General features: G+C 40.0%; 1 protein-coding gene across 12 annotated transcripts in view; it reads left to right on the forward strand.

Annotated features, from left to right (window-relative positions):
* Positions 1-1,073: 1,073 nt before the first annotated feature.
* The window catches only part of ehbp1l1a (EH domain binding protein 1-like 1a), a 46,172-nt gene continuing 24,397 nt past the window's right edge, over positions 1,074-22,848 (forward strand). For 7 of the 12 annotated variants that reach the window (XM_034856662.1, XM_034856663.1, XM_034856669.1 and 4 more), the window contains exons 1-9: positions 12,304-12,394; positions 13,056-13,124; positions 13,882-14,112; positions 14,809-14,985; positions 16,994-17,168; positions 17,291-17,425; positions 18,596-18,814; positions 19,065-19,124; positions 20,795-20,894. In XM_034856662.1, coding sequence (XP_034712553.1) covers positions 14,035-14,112; positions 14,809-14,985; positions 16,994-17,168; positions 17,291-17,425; positions 18,596-18,814; positions 19,065-19,124; positions 20,795-20,894 — 944 coding nt within the window. In that variant the 5' untranslated portion in view covers positions 12,304-12,394; positions 13,056-13,124; positions 13,882-14,034. Of the gene's footprint in view, positions 1,371-10,478; positions 10,537-10,718; positions 10,815-11,739; positions 11,794-11,932; positions 12,112-12,254; positions 12,395-13,055; positions 13,125-13,881; positions 14,113-14,808; positions 14,986-16,993; positions 17,169-17,290; positions 17,426-18,595; positions 18,815-19,064; positions 19,125-20,794; positions 20,895-22,848 lie in introns of those variants that run through there. The other 5 variants (XM_034856667.1, XM_034856673.1, XM_034856664.1 and 2 more) reach the window with 4 other exon arrangements.

Genomic DNA, 22,848 nt, shown 5'->3' on the forward strand with positions numbered 1-22,848 from the left:
ATAACTCCAACTGAACATGAGGTTGTTTATCTCCAATGACTGTTATTTCTGTTGTATGCTTTTTATACCTTTTGCAGGATTACTACCAATGTTTTAAAGCTTTGGTGACTTTAGCCAAAGCATCACATATCAGCAACAGCCCATAACTATTGCTTTTAGATTATCCTGCATAATATGAAGTCATTGTAGGTGTACTGCAATGGCGACACAGTTACGTGGAGACAGGTCCAGCAATGCAGACTCTTGTACGTGTGACTATGCAAAGCATGGTATATTGCCCATAACCATCTTGGCTCTGTCAAGTCTGCTGCACTAAACTCTAGTGAAACAGGAAGTAATTTTTTTTTTTTTTTTTTTTGTGGGGAGCATTTTAGGCCTTTATTTTCACAGGACAGATAAAGACACGAATGGGGAGAGAGAAGGGGAATGACAGATCTTTACTGACCCTGGTTGAGGTCTGGTATTTCATAACTCACCGTTGAACCTGAACAGTTTGTCACTTTGGAAGAAGAAAAGCACAGTTGTTAAATCTGCCAATTTCAGTGATAATGATTTGCTTTTTGTGTTGTGTTCGTGTTTTTTTTTGCTGTGAACTATGATATACTTTGTTAAGTAATAAAATAGAGATGGAATCTTATTTTACCCTGCTGTGTTTTAGAATCCTCTAAGATAAAGGATTATTTTTCTTTTCGGCTATTTTGTATACAATTTATTTAAATTATTTAAAAACAATTATAAGTATGTAACGTTGTAACTGCTATCAGGTCTGTTTTGTTTGTGTTACTATCCCAGTGGAATGGGTGACATATATTCAAAATCATGGCATGGGATGTTTCCAGTGTAGGGTCTCAATATTTTAAATTTGATAACCAACTAAATAAGAAATTAATAAAGACTTTTTTCTGTGCCCATAATTGTATACGTGGCAATTTGATGATGCATTTGAAACACAATTTACACACCTCTGACAACCTGCACTCTAAAATACTTTTATTGTGAAAGTCAGAATATTCCGTTTTCCGGTTCATCTTGTTTAGCTTGACGCTAGCTTAAGGCGTGTGTTTGTTTTGTAGCCTCTGAAGTGGACGCCGGTGAGGAGTTGGACACACACACTGCCGCAGAGGAGCTGTCAGTGAGACAGGTGGAGTTTCTCAGTCTCCCCCGGTGAAGTCCCGGCGGAGGGACACGGTGGCGGGGACACACAATTCCTACGTATTGCTATCGGTTTATCGTTGTCTTTGAGAGAATTATTTGACAAGCCCGACCATGACTTCGGTATGGAAACGGCTTCAGCGGGTTGGAAAGAAAGCGTCTAAGTTCCAGTTTGCTGCTTCATTTCAAGAACTGACGATAGAATGCACAAAAAAATGGTAAGTAACTATTGTGACACTTCTAACTGTGTTGCTTTTGGTTAACACCACTCTAATGTGTTGTCTCTAAGTGTTCAACGGACTTACATCTTTGTCGTCATGGAGCCATCCATCTTCATTCAGAAATATTACTATATTTCTTTACGGCAAAGTCACGTACGCCACAGAACCAGACGGCATTTGATGGCATCAGTCAGACCCCGTTTAGCTTACGCCAAGCAGCATTTTTAACAATAAAAACATTGGTTCCCTTGTTATTCCATAATTATCACCATACGCCATTATTTACTGTACACAGAGGGGCGGAAGCGAACACCCTAACGTTAAACTGTTTCTAAAAGTTGAGACGTTTGAAATAATAGGCCTACGCTTATCTTATAAGTCCTTATTCACATTCTGCGGACTTCGTTCCGTTGCATGGTTTTGGATTAAAATCCAAACTGTGAATTTCATGTACTTTTTTATCGGAGGCTTATGCAGCGTGGTTTTTAAAACATATTATGACGCTCCTCCAGAGAGCATGCCCCATCACTTCCGTATCTGCGTTTTTAAAATGTAAATATTAAGCCTATAAAGTGGTTACAGATGTGGTATGGCATACTGTTAAATAGATTAGCCCGGAGTCATGCTAAATAAATTACTGGTTGTAGGAAAAAGTGATCAACCCTAACCTTAACCCTTCTGGAACAACAGTTAGTGTCAGGTGTGCAGGTGGAGAACACCTGCACCTGCAGGATTTTATAATGATGGTCAAAAACCATGAGCATATCATAAATCATGCTCACAATCCGATTAAACAGCAGAAAACGGAGCAAAACGTCTCCTGCCCAATGTATAGGTAGATCTGATCCATAAAGAACAATCATCTGTTGTTAGTCTTTGAGCTGTTGGCCTAACTGCTCCTCTCTTGGCACTGCCGGAGTTCCATTAATTCCATTATCATTACTCATGGCGCAGTCAGCATGTGTTTCCAACCCTCCAGCCCTGGCTTGTGTGGTGGCTGGCCTACTATCTAAGAAGTGTCATACACACCGGCCAGTATCAACATGTTTCTGGTTCAGCCTGGTAGATCCTGACATCACACAGTGTGTGAGGATTGATACAGTATGCTTTTTCTTTTTTAAAGATAATTTTCTCTGTGGCATTTAAGGCCTTTATGTGATAGGACAGTTTAGGCATGAGAGGGGGAATGGCATGCAGCAGAGGGCCGCAGGTCAGAATCGAACCCGCGGTCCGCGGACTTAGAATCTCATAATTTTACAGTTTTGACTTGACAAAATGAAATAAGATAAATAATTATTCTTAGAAACTGACACGCGCAAAAAGCAACTCTTACTGTCTCTCTCCTGTGAAATAAAGTTGCCTTCAAGTGCGGTTGGAAACTATCTATAAACGATCTAACGGAAACCATTAATTGTGAAATATAAAGTTTACTTGTGTTTCCGTGGGGTGGGGGTTTGGGTCTGATTGCACCGGTACGCCAAAAGATTTCAAAAAATCAGACTTACTACTCTAGCCTGACCAATTAGCTCATTGCAGATATATCAGCAGATGTACAGCATCAATGTCAGCCCATAACACGATTGCTTTTCAGGTGTAAAAATGTACATGAGTACAGCTATTGCTCACAATAGTTAAAAAATATAATATAAACAAATTTTGGCATTTTTGTATTTTTAAATTGTCAAATATAGATATCAATATCTGTCTCCAAAATCCTATATCGGCTATAACATTGTTACTACCTCATATTGTTTCATAATTTTGAATTTGTAAGCCTAAGTCTACATTTTGATTGGATATCTCCTGATTATTACTTAGTATCTTATAATTTTCAAAAGTCATACATTTTATTTAGGAAGTGAAAGATTTAATTTATTGTCTCATAATTTTGAGTCAACGTTAGCGTTGTATCAGTCCTAACTCATGATTTGTTTTATATTGTCTTGGCAGATATGGGCTTCCATAATTTTGCAATGATAGACATTAATAGAAAGGACAGCAGAGATCACACAGTGTCCCAGGGCTTAAAGGGATTGCTCGGCTATTTTGAAATGGGGTTGTATGAGATCCGGGCAAGGTCAGCAGCAAAACATATTTAATCCAATTTAAAAGGCCCACCTAAAAAATCCATTTAATTATATTTAGTTTTTAACTTTATGGCCTTTAATACAGAATTACAATCAGTTAACATCACAAAAGCAAGAGAAAAAAAAACAACCTTGAGATTGGGTTTCATTTGTCAGCACACATACTGTTATCTTGATCAGTCGCTATAAAGATTCTGCGTAGGAATAGTGATGAATAGATTGAATATTGATTGTACTAATAAGACAACTAGTTCGATTTTTGACAGGTACATGGATCCCAACCAGTCAATAACTTGTGCCCACCTTCTCATAAAAATAGAGATTTTTTGCTGTAGCTGGGCGGTTATGGACTCCATTGTGCAGAAATGCTTTGCTTGCTGTAGCCATTGAGCAGCCTTTGGAGGGCAAGGCTTTGCCCAGTTCACTTTCAGTGTAAGTTTCTGCTATATTTAGAAGATTTTAAACGCTTTACCTTGCCGTGAGACAGCTCTTTCCTCCAGTTTCCACAGAAGTTTCCTCTCTCTCTTTAGGCTGTCCAGTCTCCCTCTTCAGTGCTTCTTCTTCTGTATACTCCGCTACATGAAGGTCTTCCCAGTGAATGGCATTTTTTTTTCTTGTATTTGTTTATTCCACAAACCACGGAGAATTTGACCCAAACAGCATATAACAGTGCACAGCCTAGTTGCGATAAAGCGTAGGAATGCATAAAGAAAAAGTAGTGCAGAAGAAAAGGATACACTTCACTGCAGACCCAGTCCCCTGCCCCTGTCATGTCTGAACTCTGCCTGCTTCTTCAGACTAGCAGCGTGCTAACCACTGTCTACTATAGATAATACATGATTAGTACCTTGTACAACTCCACTTCAAATAAGCCGGACTATCCCTTTAATGTCGAGTCCAGACCCAGGGTTGATACATACACTGCATGAGTGAAGCCAAAACATCTGGATCGCCCCCCGGGGACTGGCTGCAGTGTAGGTCTCAAACCCCGCCCTCCCCACGTTAGTGAATGGGACACGGGCCAAACTTAAAAATCAAAATATACTGAACAAAATTATGAACGCAACACTTCTTTTTTCGCCCCCATTTTTCATAAGCTGAACTCAAAGATAGAGTCTAGTCTATATCCATGGCGTTCCACTTCTGGGATTTCTCCGGTGCAAACGAAAATTCCGCTGGATGTCCCTCATTTTCAGCCGGATGTCCGTGGATTTCTGAGGACTATGGACTCCTCAGATTTCTGCAGGGTAAATCCAGACAGCTAGCTAGATTGTCTATCCAATCTGAGTTTTCTGTGGCATGTCTAAAACAACCTTTGAACGTACACATGTTCAACCAAAACAAGTTCCTTCTCGAGGCTACTTTGCAGCGGCACCGTGGCTTTGTCCAGTGCTTAGCGCAACCCAAAAAGATTGTGATTGGTTTAAAGAAATGCCAACAAACCAGAGCATGTTTTTCTCCCATCCCGGTATGCTGTGTGGACTAGCCAGACCTTCCTATACTATATTTACAGGCTATGTACAGTCTATCGTCCAGACCTTGAAGACCATCTGGTTATATGTGACTAATAAATGTTTACACTCTGAGGTTTACAGTGGTTTCAAACCTAGACTAACTTCTTAATTTCTTCAACAACAATAACCAGAGCAGCTCCTTTTGAGGCTGTGTCTGTACATGTTCACACTTTGTACAAGATCACGTGATGCTTTGAAAACACAGAACACACAGCAGCGAGCTCCAGTCTAAACCTAGATATCATGTGTCATTTCATTAGAGTGTGTGTAAATGCTTAGGTGGATGTCTTATACTGCACTAATAACAATAATAAAGATGTAAGGCTGCGTTCAGACTGACCCTGACACGTCTCCACTTCCTCCCACTCGACAAAAGTGGAGCTAAAGTCTGTACAGTAGTGATCTGGCAATGGAGCTGTGGTATGAAAGTCTTGCCTATACACAAGAGGTACAATAAAGCCAATAAGAGAGAGGGCAATGTCACTGTCTGCACACACCCCATTAGGGCTGGACAGTATATTAATATTATAGTGACATCAATATATGAGGCTAGATATCCTCTTTTAGATATCGTAATGTTGCAGTATGACACACAAGTGTTGTCAGTTCCTGTTTTTGAAGGCTGCGTTACAGTAAAGTGATGTAATTTTTTTGAACTTCTTTTAGTTGCCTTTACCCATTTTGTAATTCAATCCACATAATTATTTATCAAAAATCTCATTGTGTAAATATTTTTTGAAAGCACCAATAGCCAAGCCTGCAACGTTGCAGCATTATTGATATCAATGTTTTTGATCAAAAGTAGTCTGGCCAGTCCACACAGCAACCCGAGATGGGAGAAAAATGTGCTCTGGTTTATTGGCATTTCTTCAAGCCAATCCCAATCGTCATGGGGCGGCGCTAAGCATCGGACGGAGCCCCGGTGCCTCTGCTAAATAACTAACTTGTTTTGGTGGTATGTGTACGTTTGAAAGTTGTTTTAGTCGTGCAACAGAAAACTCAGATTGGACAGATAGTCTAGCAAGCTGTCTGCATTTACCCTGCAGAGATCTGAGGACCAGTTAATCATAGTCCTCAGAAATCCACCGGAGTTTAAAATTCCAACACAAAGAAAGAGGAAGGGGACGGACATCAGGCCGAAAACAGAACACCCGAGGCAGAATACCCGGGGACATCGGAGCAATCCTGGAAGTGGAATGTCAGGGAGATGGACTGGATGAAAAATAGCGTGTTTCTACAGTCTATGACAAGAATGTGTAAAATGTGGATCAGCTAGATGGGTTATCTCCCTGAACTGATGAACACAAGCCACCTACACTGAAGTAAGTGTATTTACACAGTCTGGGGAACTGTTTAGAAGTCTTACAATAAACAACTTCCTTCACTACATCCAGCCTTCCCACATATGGTAACGCTCAAACTCCTCGTACTTCAAGCTGAAAAACACTCAAGTTATTTGCAGCGCCCGGGTCTGATGTGAGCATCTTATGTAAATGACATGTAATCTGTGTTGAGAATCTGTACTCTACATACCCCTAATTTACAGATATATAGGGGCTAAAACACTGGTTGTAGGTCAGTGTGTTGCAACAGCACACAAACATGTCTATGATAAACAGTACAGCAGGTGTTGGGTATGCTATTAAGCCTCTGTGAAGTTCAGATGTGTCTATTTCTGTTCTCTCTCTCTTTCACTCTCACTCCTCCCTCTTTAGCAGCCATTCGCACCATTCCACACATTCATAATGAGGGTCATGCAACATTAAAAGGAGACCCACTCTCCCCAGTCTTGGAGCAGTAGGGCTATTTAAAGGGCAATACTGATATTATGGATTTAAAACGTTTTGGATTCAAGCTGCCAGTCAATCAGTTGATCATGTGTAGCAGTATTATTGCTCAACTTTATCCTTGCCATTTGTTCAAATTCCAGTTCTGGGTAATAACAATTTGGCTTTCAATATTATGTTTGTAGTTTCTATTAGTTATGATAAAATTGTACTCACTCATCAGAGTAATCACTGAGATTTAGAAACATGGCTACAACAAAGCCCAACAGGTCAAGAAACGTGAAAAGTTAGACAATCCGTCAAATTTGAAAAAAAAAAAACAAGCAGTTTGTCCAGTTTCTATAGACCTGAAAGTGGGCACACTTGAAATGAGGTTGATAATGTTAAACTAGGAATTCAGTCTCTAAACTGCAGGTAATTCTCCCAGTGTAGTGCAAGCCCTGTGGCCCACCGGGGCTAAGTTGCCCCCACCAAGCCTGAGCCATTTTAAATGTATTTTTAAGAGGTTTTGTTAAACTACAGTTACAGTGGTGCGGCTCTGTTGAAAACCTAGGTTGTGTCATATTTTCAAATCTCCATTTAGCTTTCAGCACTGACTTAATGTAGGGACCTTTGTATTCAAATTACATAAAATGCCGACCATAGTAGCCGTGATAAGTTAGACTGAAGCTACTGCTTAGTCTACCTGTTCAGGTGGTAATTAGCCAACCCTACGTCCTTTTGGGCTCTAAGCTGTTTTCATCTTTCAAATACATCCTGTTACAGCTGTAGCTCGCTGGTTTTACGTTTTTACAGCTACGGTACATCTGGCAACCCGGCCTGACTGTCAAACTAGATAGTTGATAACAACACAGAGGCAAAAACACAAACAGATATTCAGTCATGGAACAGAAATTCTACAAGGAGAAAATACTGGCATTAGCATTGTTTTCAGAAAAGATAGTGGCTGTTTCTGATTCCACATACTTCCATCAGTGCTAATGTGCACTGACTACTCACTGCCGTAGTGCCCACTTTCGATGGTTGGTATTGTCCCAAAAAGAACGCTTATGTTAAAACACTTTCCGGAAATGACGAGCGGTCGGCTCGGCTCATTGCCTCTCAAAATCGGACAAAAATCTAAACGGACCTTTGTGGATTAAAAAAACAGACAGATTCAGCAACTGTATGGCCTATTTCTTGCTCAAAACCTTTTCAGAAACACATTTCGGATAACTTTTTTGGAAAATATGCTTTTGAAATTTGGGAGAAGCCAGACCCATGTGACACGTTAATCAACGTCCCTGGTCCCTCCTCTTTCCGACCTGTAGTCAAGATGGCTCCCGTTTAGTGCGTAGGGTCAATTTTTCCAAACAAAACTTTTTGACCGTTTCTAGGGGGTCCTCCAAGTACTTTCAGTGCACTGACTTTTTGTTATCTACACTATATTCAATATATATCACAAAGTTATCACAATGTTAATATAATGCTTGAAGTTTATTGTCCTGCCAGAAACAACGGTATTTATTCTGTGGCACTCTCTCTATGCATACGCCATTTGCCAAATAAATGATAAAAGATTCAGCATCCTGTCTGTCCTTGGAGGCTGTCCTGGTCATCCTCAGCGGTCAACGCTCTGCTTTCATTTCTGACATTTCTTACTATTGGTTTTGTTTTGACCTTAGTATAATAAATGCTGATGTTTTAGGTAAATCCCTTGCGTGGAATCCCTCCTTACATTCTATGAGCCAGTTTGTGAGACACTCGTACACTGTGGATCAGTGTTGATTTCTTTCAGAATCATTACACCACATCCTTTTTTTCAGAGCAGAGTGTGTGCAAAGCAAGTTAAACGGAAACGTAATGTGGCCCCAGGCTGCATTTCACAGCAATATGGCTTCACCCACTTCTTGGTTCTGTTTTTCCTAAGGTGATCTTCTCACATCAAGCTGTTGCTCTAAACTCTAAACTAATACGATGAGTCCTTGTTGTTGTGAGGTCTCCCACTATGCATATAGTATGTTGGCAGTGTTTACAGTATCCTCCTTGCTCTCTCTCCTTTTACTCTCTCACACACAGGGGCACACCGCGAATCAGATCGGTTCATCCTCAGGACACTCTATCTCCGAGTTCTCACTCACAAAGTCACATGATTTTCATTTTCTCCTGGCTGGGCTCTTAGCCTCAATGTTTCTGAAAGCAGACAGATGGGCTTGTGTGCATGCTGAGTGCTTTCCCTGGGCATGTGCTCTCCCTCGGACTACATAATTAGATTACATGGAATCAGAAGATGGTTTGGAGTGAAATATCCCAACAAGCGTTGGATGAATTTCCACCAAATGCCATGTTTCCCACGGGGTGAATTGTAATCACTTTAGTGATCCCCCTGAATTTTCGACTAGTCTGTTAACACCGTCGCTGTGAGCAAGTTAGTGTGCTGGCATGTATACAGTTAGCATGTATACAGCCAGACAGAGCAGTCAGAGTGATTTTCCAATTATCAGCGGTTAATATCATTCCATATAGTCCACTATAAAATACCCACAATGCACAGCTAATTTGAGTTTACATACGCTGCGCCCTACATTTTACTCTTGTATGCAACAGGGCCGTGTTTACCCGGATGAGACGAAGAAGCAGAAGCAACTTGATAAAACTGATAAGGAAAGATGGAGCGGACTTTTGTTTCTAAACAGTTTAAATGTAGCAAACAACTTCGATACAACCTTGTACCATCTGCCTGGGAGCTCGGTTGAAAGTATTTTTTGTTAGGTTTTGTTTACATGATGCTAAATCATCTTTTTTTATGCCAAAATGTTTCCAGACACTGCATTTTTCATATCCTAGTGAGGGGTTAGGGTGTCCTCCCCCAGGGATGTTTTGAGCATCAACGACTACAATACAATTTTATGCACAAATTTACAGTGAAAATATCTTTAGTTAGCCTTTGTGAAGAAGAAAAACCCAGAAGACAATTCAAAATATATCAACAATATACATAAAAGTAGGTTTTTGTGTGTCATTAGGCATTTTTAAGTGGATATATGGAAATCCTGGAGCTTTCTTAGTTGGTATACTGCGTATACCTGTGTATACCTGGGAATCACATAGACTACACCACTGCTGATACTCAGCCCTAACAGTGATTAAACTTCAGTCACGTTCTTCACTATAGAACTTTATTCACACGGTCAACAGTCAAACCAAAAATGGAACTGAAACATCCTTTCAGATCTTGTTTGTCGTATGGTAGGACCCAAGTGCAGAGTCAGCAGGCACAATAGAGCTTAAACCTTTAATGAACACATACAAAAGGTGTCCAGAATACAGCAGGCAAATAAATCCAAAATGGAGAAGTCAAAAAAGGAATCCAGGAAACAGGGATACCCAGGTAAAATGGGTAGACTAAACACACACAAAATCCAACACAAAAATAATGACGTAACAGACAAAGAAAACACAGAGAATAAATACGAAAGGTAACAAAGGTGAACAAGGACAGGTGACACAAGGGCTGGGAACAGGTGAAACAAATTAGGGTGAGGAAGACAATCACGAAAGGCGGGAAAACACAAGGCAGGAAGTAAAACAAGACAAGACAAGACAAGACAGAACAGACTACCAAAATAATACAGGAAACAGGAAATATAACCATAACATTCTCTGTATGTATTACATTCCTGCTGTTTGCATTGATTAAAGAAACACTGGACACACTAACATGTTATTTGATTGCAGGCAACCAGACAAACTGAGAGTGGTGTGGATCAGGAGAAACAGACGTAACAGCACAAAGGTAATAAAGCAAAGAAGAGTGTCTCTACAGGCCTCCTGCAATCTATAATATATTGTTTTGATGGTTCCTTTCTTTTAGTCTTGTATTTTAATTGTGATCTGCAGAGGCTTAAATACTGTCAAAGAACACTTAGGCAACAATTTTGAGAATGAATCCCTTGTTTCTGTTGTCTTTTCCGTCAGCTCCACACCTGGCAGCCAGGGATCAAAAACCCCTACAGAGGCCTGGTGCTTTGGCAGGTTCCAGAGAGTTTAGACATCACTGTCACACTCTTCAAGGTATGAGGTTAAGTCTCTACGTGGTTGCAGCTGATACATTATTGATGGTGGTGAAAGATAACTAAGTACATTTACTCAAGTACTGTACGTAAATACAAATTTGAAGTACTTCTACTTTACTTGAGTATTTTCTTTTCATGCCACTTTCTACTTCTACTCCTCATCATTCCCATTTACTTTGAAGTAGAGTATGTTTTACAGCACTTTAGCGCAAGTACTGGAAAATTACTGCAGATTGTTCACAACAGTGTCTTTTTTAAAGCAGTTGGGAGTCAAGTTAGTCATTCAGTTCATGCAATCAGTAGCTTTTCTTTTTTATCTCAGGTTGGCCCGGCATCCTTCTCCTCATAATACGTTCTGCCCTCAGCGATACATCCTGCGCTCTTTGAAACGTCCCTCAGCTTTCATGATTAACACTAGACTGAGTAAACCCACCCGGATCTGCCGGCAATTTGATTTTGCCCTGCAGCTCAGGCTGGAAACCTCAACATTTTTCTATCCTGCTACCGTTACAAACCTGCTGCGCTATTAGCAGGTTTAACACGATGTCGTTGGTCTGATTAGTTGAAGGACTATCCAATTGCGTACAGAGTCATTTGAACTATGCCGGTTAATCACACATCTTGTGCAGTAGAAAATCTGGATCCAAGTGGAAGTTTGGATGCAATTAATAACTGATTAATAACATTCAACTGTCTGGATCATTTTTAGGCATTGAGTACTTTTACTTTTAATATTTTAAGTACAGTATATTTTCCTGATGAAACTTACATGCTTGTACTTAAGTAACATTTTCAATGCAGGACTTTTACAGTGTGGTATTAGTGCGTTTACTGGAGGAAAGGATCTGAATGCTTCTTCCACCACTGAATATTTGGATTACAGATGGGGAATACTGTAATTTAATTGGTTTGTCTTTCAACAGGAACCCACTGCAGAGGAGTTTGAAGACAAGGAGTGGACTTTTGTCATTGAAAATGTGAGTCTGGAGGATCTATGTTATCCGTAATTGTGATTTAATTTCATTTACTTTTATTGGGAAAAATAAAATTCAGGAAGAAGGATTTTTTTCTGTATTGAGTCTTGACTACATTTTCCATTGTTTTTTTATTAATAAGGAGACAAAAGGTCATAGGAAGGTGTTGGCATCAGCAGACGTCAACATGAAGAAGTTTGCCAGCGCCACGCCGGCCCAGTATGATGTAACACTAAAGCTCAAGCCGCTGTCTGTCAAGGTGGTGGAAGCCACGCTGAAACTGAACTTGTCTTGTGTCTTTCTCAAAGAGGGCAAGGCCACGTAAGCATATTTATATCATTTACTCCAAGCAGTACATCCTCAAAGCTTTACAGTTGTATCCTGGAATTTCAATCAATACAAGGGTTTTGAAAGACAAATACTGATGTATTTTGGATATCCTCATTTCGTTCTACTCTCCACAGTGATGAGGACATGCAGAGTTTGGCCAGTCTAATGAGTATGAAACAGAGTGACATTGGAAACCTGGATGACTTTAATGACAGTGATGATGAAGGCGGTGAGGAAAGGAGAGCCAGCTATGGACATGCTGCTCATGTTACTGGTAAGACTGGGCACACACCAAAACTACACGGGTGATTAAATCAGACTATTGGTATGAGCTGAATGAAAGTTAAACTGGAGAATGCAACTCCTGGAAATGGAGTCCACTTGCAAACATACAGCAGTGTTACAGACATAGATGTAATTTACAGGGGTTGATGGGAGAGTTACACCCCCTACAATAATCCAAACCGGCCAGTGCATATTTAAATCAGTTATATGGTATTCTGCCTCGTCAAATGGCCAGAATTTAGTTATTGAAGTCGTCAGTTGTGAATTTGAGCTTTATAATGTAATGTCATATTTGCGTTATGATTTTTCTTTTCATTTTTATGTCAACATGTCCAAGACACAGCCACAAGCATACAGACAGCAGCTTGACCCCGCACACACTCCCTAAGAAATCCGTTCTAAATAAAGTGTTGCTGCGCTGGATGTAGCGTGGGAATGTGTGTAATGTCATTTGCAGCTTTCACACTGCAAGGTTTAATAAGTTCTGCCTTTCTGTCAACTTCAGCTCTGCATTAGCTGCGAGGGTTCAGGCAAGGAGAGCCCTTCAAACCTTTTTTGAACTGCTGTTACCGCTTTTGTTTCCTACTTACGACTCGTTTCCTGTTTCACTTAGTCTTCCTCTCTGCTGTTCCTTTTCCCTGTTATACCAGCCTCAGTCTCTTCTAACATGAGAGTACATGATGTGGCTTGGAGGCCTGCAGTTGTATCAGGCCCCACAGGTAACTCTCTGCTCACAAATTTACACACACACACACACACACCACCACACATTGCACAGTATTCCTTCTTTAGTATTACCTGTACTGTATTTGAAAATGTATTATTCATATCCACCAAAGTAGTTTAGCGTAGTCTTCACAACATGAAAATAACAAACTCATATCTAAGTGCTACCACTCTCAGTTCATCTCATTCCTTTTGGCCTTTTCACTTCCTCTTCCTTATGTGTTTTCTCAAATATGCCAAAAAAACTCCCTTCGACATTTCCTTTTTCATCTTCACCAGAGATGGTCCGTACCGATCCGATACCAGTGTGTTATAAAATACATACATTTCTATTATGTTTTCACAGCTGTGATATGATTGCCGTCATTGTTCTATGGTCTGGCTCAGGTTAACTCTTTGTGAAACATGAACAAACACAAACAATAAAAAGAATAGGACTTTCCTTATTATGCAGTTTGACAGTACTACTTTAAAGTAGATTTTTTTGGGGGGTTAAATTACTGTACGTTGTATCGGATTGGTGCATGAAATCCAGTACTCGCCGATACCGATACCAGCATTTTAGGCTTTTCAGATAATGCTATCGTTATCAGATCATCTCTAATCTTTACATCTTTATTTTTTATTTTACCGCGCCTTTCTTTCCCTCTATTAATTCTTCTTTTCTTTCAGACCTTTTTTTAATCTCTCACTACATCTTTTCCCTTCACCCTGTCCCTCCATTCTACCCATCTCTTCTCTTTCATCCAGTAACCTCAGAGATGGGTTGGAAAGCGTCCTCTGGCATTTCCTCCACCATCTCGGTCCCATCTCGTCCTCTGCTTGAACCCCCCGACCCCTCAGTTCCATCCTCATTACGCATCCGACCATCTAGCACTGGCCAGCCGGCTCGGCCCTCCCCCTATGCCTATTCAGTGCCAGCCTTTACACGTGCTCACCCTCCTGCACTTCCCAAAATCTTCCAGCCCACTGTCGGAACAGGTATCGGTCCACAGATATTCCTCATCCTGTGCGGTCCCTTGACTATTTAAGGACATATTATTTTAGTAGATTTGTCATTTTTAAGTAAAGTTTTGAGTTTATACCACTATCTGCATACATACACACGTACATAAAGTACACAGACACACATGCATTTGTAAAATGATTCTAAGCATCCTTATTTACCAATTCCAGTTGCATTGTTAAAAATCTCCTCCAGTCAATGCTGATGTTGTAATACTTAACTGTAACTTAAGTGTTTTGTTTTGGCACTGCGTTTAAGTTATTTTTACTAAATTTGAGGCTGAGTCAACAAAAATTGTGACAACTAATAACTGAACAATTATGGCTTTGTAGTAGAAACAGTGGATCCTGAAATATGGGCTTATTATTAACATCTCCAGAGAAAACATGACCTTTATTTGGAACAGGCTTATATTAGAAACACTTGTAATTCATATATACCCACTTATATAACTACTGAGCTGTCTAAGCCACAGTGATAAGGTATTAAAGGAGGGATAAAACTTGATTAGGGTGCCACTGCGGGACCTGTTTGCAGTTTGGTTGGCTGTAAACATTTTGTGTATTTCCAGTTCCACTTACTACTTTTCTGTCTTTTGGTTTTTCATCCCCACTCTCCTCTTTCCTCTTACTTTTCTGCTGCTTCCTGTCTGTACTCTGTTGTCTTTTTAGTGCCCCCTTCAGCTCGGCAAAGGCCCCATAGCTTCCACTGTGAGTCCTCTCCAGCTGAGGGCTTGGAGGCTTTCCCTACCTTCAACCCTTCTAAAGCCATCTCCAACTCTTCCATCTCCTCTTTACCCTCTGATCCATCTCTCCATACTGTCTCCTTCCCTGATACTTCACAACCAGGTATTACATAATTCAGTTCAAAGTTGTGATTGATTTCTAATTGACAACATACAATACATGGTGCTGTTTATTGGTCTTGATTTGCTTTGTAGGGTAACTTTGGTATATTTCAGTCAGCCTATTTTCTTATGTTTTTTATGTCTCAGTGACTGATGGGAACAACAATCTTTGACATTGGTCCAGTATTAAGCAAGACGGCTGTAGTTGGCAGAGACAAAACAAACTTTTATATAACGTGAATGGTCCATTGTACACCTTCAATTTCCGTTCCCTAAATGTGCTGTTTTTGCCCCTAACAGGCTCACATTAATATTCTAAGGACTGAAAACATAATGGAAAGGATACCTTGTAATTTTATCACGTAAACAGTGTTTTCTTTAGGATTTCTTTTAGCAGTGGGGGCTGGTCTGTAGGAACAACCCCCCCCCCAGCTCTGCCGCCAAATGTTTTACATATGAAAAAGAACTAACACTTTGCTGCAAAACAAACAGATATATTTATTCATCCCTATTCACACACAATGAGACATATTTTCAGTTGTGATTGAACTGTATTTTTAGAGGAACTATAGGGCACTTAACATCTACAACAGGTCTACAAAATGAATTTCTTCATAGGAAAACCAGAACCCAAATGACTACATCTGTAGACTATTTCCTATTTATATTATATTACTGTTAGTGAGGCTAGAATAGGACTGTATTTTAAACTTCACTGTAGCTGATTCTGGTTTCCAACGTCGCTCAGGTGTGGCTGTTAAAACACGAACAGAGACAACTTCTCTCTTTTCACCATTTATCAAAATCAAGCAACATTACAAACATGGGTGTGGGTAGCTTTGGTTGTGTGTGTGTGTGTGTGTGTGTGTGTGCAAAGAAATAAATAACATTGTAAAGGCTACCATACAAAATGCATAATAATTATATATAGCAAATAATAACAATAAAGAACTATGACTAATACAATAGCAGGCTTGAATGAACTGACAACATAAGTTATATGACTGACAGTTCTCAAGGACAAACAAACGCAATCTTAACTGGCTAGCTATCCTCCAGACCCTTTTCGGGTGCACTCTAGCAGTATGAAGTATGTGTCTGCGCTATTCTCTGACTTGCACTCTAACAATCACTGCTGATAAAAGGCCTTTTGTACAACTACACTGACTCACTTACGGTTTTAATGTTTCCAGATGTTTGATATCAGGACGGTGAGTGGACAGAACTGACAAGTTCAACGCGGTGACAATTTGGTGGAGCTGTTCGTTTAATAGTCGACTCAGAAGAAAGCAAACGTTTTGACAATAAACTACATCAGCACCCAATCAACATAGAGGAAACACTGTCGTAAAACAGACTTTATTCCAAGGCGACAGAAACAAAATAAAACTACCAAAAGCCGTCTTGGTTCGTCTTTACACTGTTTCAGCACCCTGGTTTGGCTAAAAAATAAACCTTTAATTCACCCATTTACAAGTGAAGATATATTGGGTCTGTACATGCTGGTTAAACAAAAAGGATTTAACTTTGTCTATCTTTGTAGGGATACTGGACCAATTAAAAAAAAAAAAATCTTATTAGTCACGTACATGCAAAAACATGGGAAAATGGGGTCCAATTTAAAAAAGAAGTTACTCTTTAAGGGCTAACACTGCACTCACATTTCATAGAAAAGACACAGTAAGCTCATGCTAAAAGAAATACCATTCATCAAGCTTTTATGCAAGCACTGAGCATTGAGGGAGGCATCTTTGGCTTGTTTTTTACCTACTTATGGAATTATTGTAGATAAATTCCAGCTGCACTTGCAACATTTTTTTTTCTAGCTGGGGAAGTCAAAGGTCACCAACACTTATTTCACTTATTTACAGCTTGATAAAATTGTGGCTCTTGAAAATTCCACCCTCGCAAATCGCAGTGTTGATGCAGCATTAGCCTTAGCATTCTTTCTTTCATCTTTTTATTCATTTTTTTCATTTTATTTAATTCTTTCTGTTTTCCTCTCTCAGCCTGTCTCAGTGCCTTCCTTTTCTTCTTTGTCCCCTTCCTTCTCATCTTCAGCTCCTCTTGGCTCCTTCTTTTCCATGCCTCCACCGCCACTTCCCAAATCTCGACTTATGTCTGTGGGGCAGCCAGGCTCTGCCCTCACCAGGCCCACCAGCCTGCCATCTGCCCCCGAGACAGGTACAGGGACAGATCCTCCCCGAGGCTAGTTCACTCCTTTCCATTTGTTTACCTGTTACTATACCTTGTGTTTCTCCCACAATCCTTCCAATGTTTTTTTTCCATTTCCTTATTTTTTACAGCATCCTGGCAGAGTGAATGGAGACCTCCTAAATCTCAAGCCCCTCTAGCACAGCCTGCCCACTCTCCTAGGTTTCTGCATATATCTGCTCCTAGACAGCCTGCAGGGCTGCAGAAAAACCCGACAGATGCGCCATGTAATGCTGCTCTACCTTTTAACCCAACTCAAGCCTGACATTTGCATCCTTTTGTTAATTTTTTCAACCTAAAACTTCATTTACCAATATGTAGCTTTCGAACATCCTTACTGACTCAGCATTTAGATGAGTTTGGATAAAATATGACTTCCACAACCATTTTATCAAGTCTGACAATGGCCAAGCTTTAATTAAACTCAGATTTGTTCACATGCTGCAAGATGTAAATGACTTTAAGCAGTTTGTGTGGATTAAACATTATAGACTGATCCTACATGAGCGCAATCTCCTTGATAACTTAAATCTGGGAAATCTGAGAATATTCTATACTTTTATTCTCGTCAACACATCTCATGTGCTGAATCAAACCAACAATGCATTGACATACTAACAAGCATGGTATTTGTACCGTGGGCCCTATTTTAACAGGTCCAAATCCACTTTTGCTAGTTTAACGGCAGAAAAAAGGACCGTGCGCCAGGCGCATGGTTCTAAAGGGTTGTTCTTAGTGACTTCATTAATCATCGGTGTGTTTTAAACCAATCAAAGTTTCATCACCCATTCTCTTTTAAAGCCAGGCACATTGCTAATATGATAGCAGATTTGCTCAGCAGGAAGGAGAGATTTTCAGGAGAGGAAACTGATCTGCTCGTGGGTGAAGTGAAAGCGCCAGTAGCCATAATAAAATATAGTATATAAATGTACACAATAATATCATTTCACAATTCACATTGTAATATTTTTTTATTTTTAATCTTTTGCATGGTTGTTCTGCTCTGCGTCCCTGTGTGTGTAACAACCATAGTGTGCACACATTTTATCAATGCGCTGTTAAAATAACAATGAAATGCTGCGTCATTGACTTGGACCAGGTTTTTGTTGGTCAATGGCGCGATCATGCACAGATGGGCGCAGGTGCGTTTGCTATTCAAACGATATGGGCGCTGGACAGGAAATTGACAACTGTGTCAGTCTTAAACTAGCAAAGACACTTGCGTCGGGCTTTGCACTGCGCTAAGTGTTAGATAGGGCCCAAAGCCTGACATGATTTTTGTTGAAAAAGATGGACAGTTTGGGTTTATTTTGTCACCTTCCATTCCCTCTACTCTTCCCTCTTTCTCCTCCTCTTTCCCATCATCTCTCTGCCCCAATGTGTTTCCTCTCTGTCAGCTTTATTCTCTCCGCCAGTCACTTGTCAGTCTTTGGAACAGAAACGCCAGGGAGGGTCTGGATTTGTTCCTTCCTGGAGACCCCAGGTCACCCCTACACTAGAGATGCCCTCACCTTCTTCTTTGAATTCTTCCTCTGCTCTCCCGCTCTTTGGGTCTCCTCCTCCTCCGCCTCCTTTATCCCAAATTGCCATAACCTCTATCATTGACCAAGATGCAGGTACAGAATAAAAAAGGAGTAATATTTTCCCTGCTTGATTACAATTAGCATCAACACTGAGTGACTAAACCCCACCAGTACAGTACATAAGTAAATGTTTCCCCCTGCTTGTTGTTTTCGTAAGCAGCTAATTACTTGATTCCACAGGTAAAACAATACACTGTTTATGCTGTGCTAGTGTGGTGGCAAATGAACATCGTCTTTCAGCTTCTTCTGGATGATCTATTCTGTTGTTTTCTGTTTGTTTTAGAATTCAAAAGACAGCTGAGCACCCTGAGTGAAGAGGATAACCAGTGTACAACCGCTACAAGTGAGTGTGAGTGAACAAGGCTAGATTTACACTATTGTGTCTTTGCATTTGTCTTACAGACAGTAGGTCTACATCTTGCGTTCCCAATACTCAGTGAAACAGAAATGCCCATGTTTTGGTTTAAAATCTCAGGGAGTTGCTTTGTAGTCTCAATTGGCCACAAACAGAGACCTTTGGAAACAATGATCCATTTCAGTCAGTCTTATCTATAAGGTAGACTACGCCAGACTATGCCAACTACCACCAACCAGACAGAGTATACATTTTGCTTCCTGTTTACACCGGCAAACGCATGCCCAGTATACGCCAAGGGTCATGAGACATGTGTTTTGGGCATGTTAGTATGAACAGAGATTATTTCTGCTATGGGGCTAAAACTCTCGTTTGCACGGAGATGGTTTTTTTTGGCGCAAACTGCTGCTTAAAGGGTAACTACCTTTTTTTTCCAACCTTGACCCTATTTTCCTATGTTTTTGTATTTATGTGACTGATGGGAACAACAATCTTTGACATTGGTCCAGTATTAAGTGAGATCGCTGCAGTCGACAGCGGCAAAACAAGCTACAAAGTTAATGGGGTAACTGTTGAGCTTGTATTTCCCTGGCCCTGGTTAGCATACCTGGTAGAGCGGGCGCCCAAATATAGAGGTTTACTCCTCGACGCGGCTGCCGTAGGTTCGACTCCGACCTGCGGCCCTTTGCTGGATGTCATTCCCCTTCTCTCTCTCTCTCTCTTTTTCCCCTTTCAGGTCTAAGCTGTTGTATCCTTAAAGGCCTAAACATGCCCAAAAAATTATCTTTAAAGCTTGTATTGACCTTCATTAAAAGTGCTCGTTTTGCCACTGACAGGCTCAGATTAATATTCTAAGGGTCTGATATTATGCAAAGGATTTCTACGCAAGTAGACATTTCTGTTAAAGAGTAAGATCCTTTTTTTAAACAAAAATAAAACAAATAAATAAAAACATCCGCAAAATTACGTTTGCTAAACCCACCAGACCCCGATGTAAATAAACAGTCATTTTATCATCATCAAATACACTTCATTCAAAGTCGACATTACAAATTAAACTATGAAAAGACGTTTTGGGTTGTCTTTCCATTTTTACAACCATCACTCTAGTGATGTTGAAACTCTAGTTTTGGTTAAAATAAACACATAGTTTACTGATTTACATGTGAAAATATGTTGGCTCTATACACGCTAAAAGTATTGCTTTTTTAAATGGCGTCTGGCAGGTTTAAGCTAGCGACTTCAGAGCTGTTTCTAGTTAAACAGAAAGGTCTTAAAGATGTTTTAAAGGTCTATCTCTGAAGGAATCCTTTCCATAATGTGGTCAGACACTTAGAAAAACTATCTGAGCCTGTCAGAGGCAAAACAAGCACTTTTGTGAAGGTAAATACAAGCTGGACAATTGCCCAGTAATACAATACTTACATTGTCGCTTGTCACGCCGCTGCCGACTGCCTAGATTTGGCTTCATACTGGACCAATGTCAAAGGCTGTTGTTCCCATCAGTCACTTAAACACAAAAACATAGGAAATAGGGTTGAAAGAAATGGTAATTACACTTTAAAAACCAAAACATAGTTGTGTACTGTAAAAACACCTAAGTGACACCTATATACAATGACTACATGGCTTACTTTACATGACTTTATGTTGTTCAGCCACTGCTCCCAGAGCGCTGGCCAGCCAGAGGCCAACGTCGTCCAGGGCTTCAGAGCAGAGAAGAACCTTTGGAATCGAGGTTGTTAAGGCATCAGCAGGGTGAGTACATATAAAAGCATGCCTTTCATCAGGTTTGGTGTCTTTTAATGTAAGGTGTGGTTGGCATGGCTCTAAAGCATAACCCCCCCCACCCCTCAGATACTCCAACACTGTTCATGGCATCAGTGTATGTTGTCAGATGTATTACATGAGTTGTAAGAATGTAGAGATTTAAACATCGATGTTTATTTGTGACATTGGAAGAAGCAGTTTTGTCATTACAACTGTGGAGAAAATGTGATGGTTTTGAAACAGCTTGATAAAGGTAGTACGAGAACCTTGATTTGGCATTGTTTTGTCAACGTCCACACTTCCGAGCTTCTCAAAATCAGCATATCTGACAAGCATGATAGTAACAAACACAAGAGCAACAAAAAGAAAATAGATCAACATAAGACAAAAGTAATATACCGTTCAGTGAGTCTTGAGAAGAGCGTTAATAGAGAGACAAAAAAATGTTTAAAGATAAGGCGACACAAAAATATTCTCTTCATTTTAAGTCTATAAATATCCAATAAACACTGGGTAGCCCGCCTGAGATTTTACATCAATATGTGGGAATTTACTGAGGGCCTTCAACAAGTCGTGCCTGATAGGTAAAAAATAGTGTAATCTTTAGGAAAGAATGATGCATACGGTTCTTCAATCAATCAATCATTCAATCAATTAATCAATCAATCAATTTTATTTGGTACATGAAATCGTTGAGGTACAATTCCAGGGAAATGTAATCCTATCAGCTTCTTCAACTTCATCATCGATCTCACAGAAGTGGCCATGAGATTGGCACACAGAAAAAGAGTCACTTGATTGAATTGCACCGGCACTCCAGGAACCAGCCAAGTCTCGTTGAAAGGACGCCACAGCTCCCAACACCTTCCTGGAAACCCACAAAGGCACGGAGGCTCACAGTCCGACATCTGCAAACTTGGTAGCAAAGAAGGCATATTTGGTGTTAAATTCCTCCACGCTTGCCTTGGTAACTCCTCTGGAAAAGAATTAAGAACACCCAGACCTATGACAGTTTACAACACACATGCTGCAGGATCTTTTGAGAACTCTCACATCCAATAATAAGAAAAATATAGGGACATGCAGCCTCTCATAGTCTGAGTTCAGGCAGTAATTTAAGTTAGTAACCGCAGATTGCTGATATCATCTCAGAGACGGTACAGGTGAGTGTAGCCTGCATAAATGTCAAAGGATATATGATGCTTCAGTTGGTGATTTTGTGGTACATAAATACTATATAAATATCTTCAGCAATCCCTGTAAACATGGAAGGGGTTTAGTGGGAAAAAATGTGTCTGGTTGCTGCTCATATGTTTCCTTTCAACAGTGCACTGCATTTATACATTTCAATGTGTGAAATTGAACTGAACAACCCGGTGATGCCATTTTCCTGAGAAATGAAACTACACTTTGTTTTACTTGTCACATCATGAAAACTGATTTGGGATTGATTAAATGCAAAGCACATTGCTGCTACTTGTATTTAACAGTGTTAGAGTATTTAGGGGTGGATTTTTCCTTAAGCATCTTTCAAATGTTAATCGCACTGCATGTATGTTACTGTTAACAACCTTTGCTTTATAATCATACATGGTAACAAATTATTTGCAGAGATATTGTGGTCTATCTATACTTATATTTGGCAACTGAAATACATGGGTCTATAAGCTCTGCAGTGACAATATGTGTTCTACAGTACTAGCCCCACTAGAGTTTTGTTAAATTTCCAGATAATTGTTTGGTTTCCCATTTTGTATAAATTGATATTCAAGCATACACAGCTAGCCTTAGTTCACCAGCTCATGCATTAGGTATATGTTACCCGGCCATAGACTGGAAATTGTAGACTTACATTTAGCATAAAAGAGGACTCCGCAGTAATGCCCATCTTGCTATGTTTTTGCTGGGTATGTTACCTGTACGAATTGGGTAAGATCATAAG

The sequence above is a fragment of the Etheostoma cragini genome, chromosome 19 (genome assembly GCF_013103735.1).
Source record: "Etheostoma cragini isolate CJK2018 chromosome 19, CSU_Ecrag_1.0, whole genome shotgun sequence".
NCBI lineage: Eukaryota > Metazoa > Chordata > Actinopteri > Perciformes > Percidae > Etheostoma > Etheostoma cragini.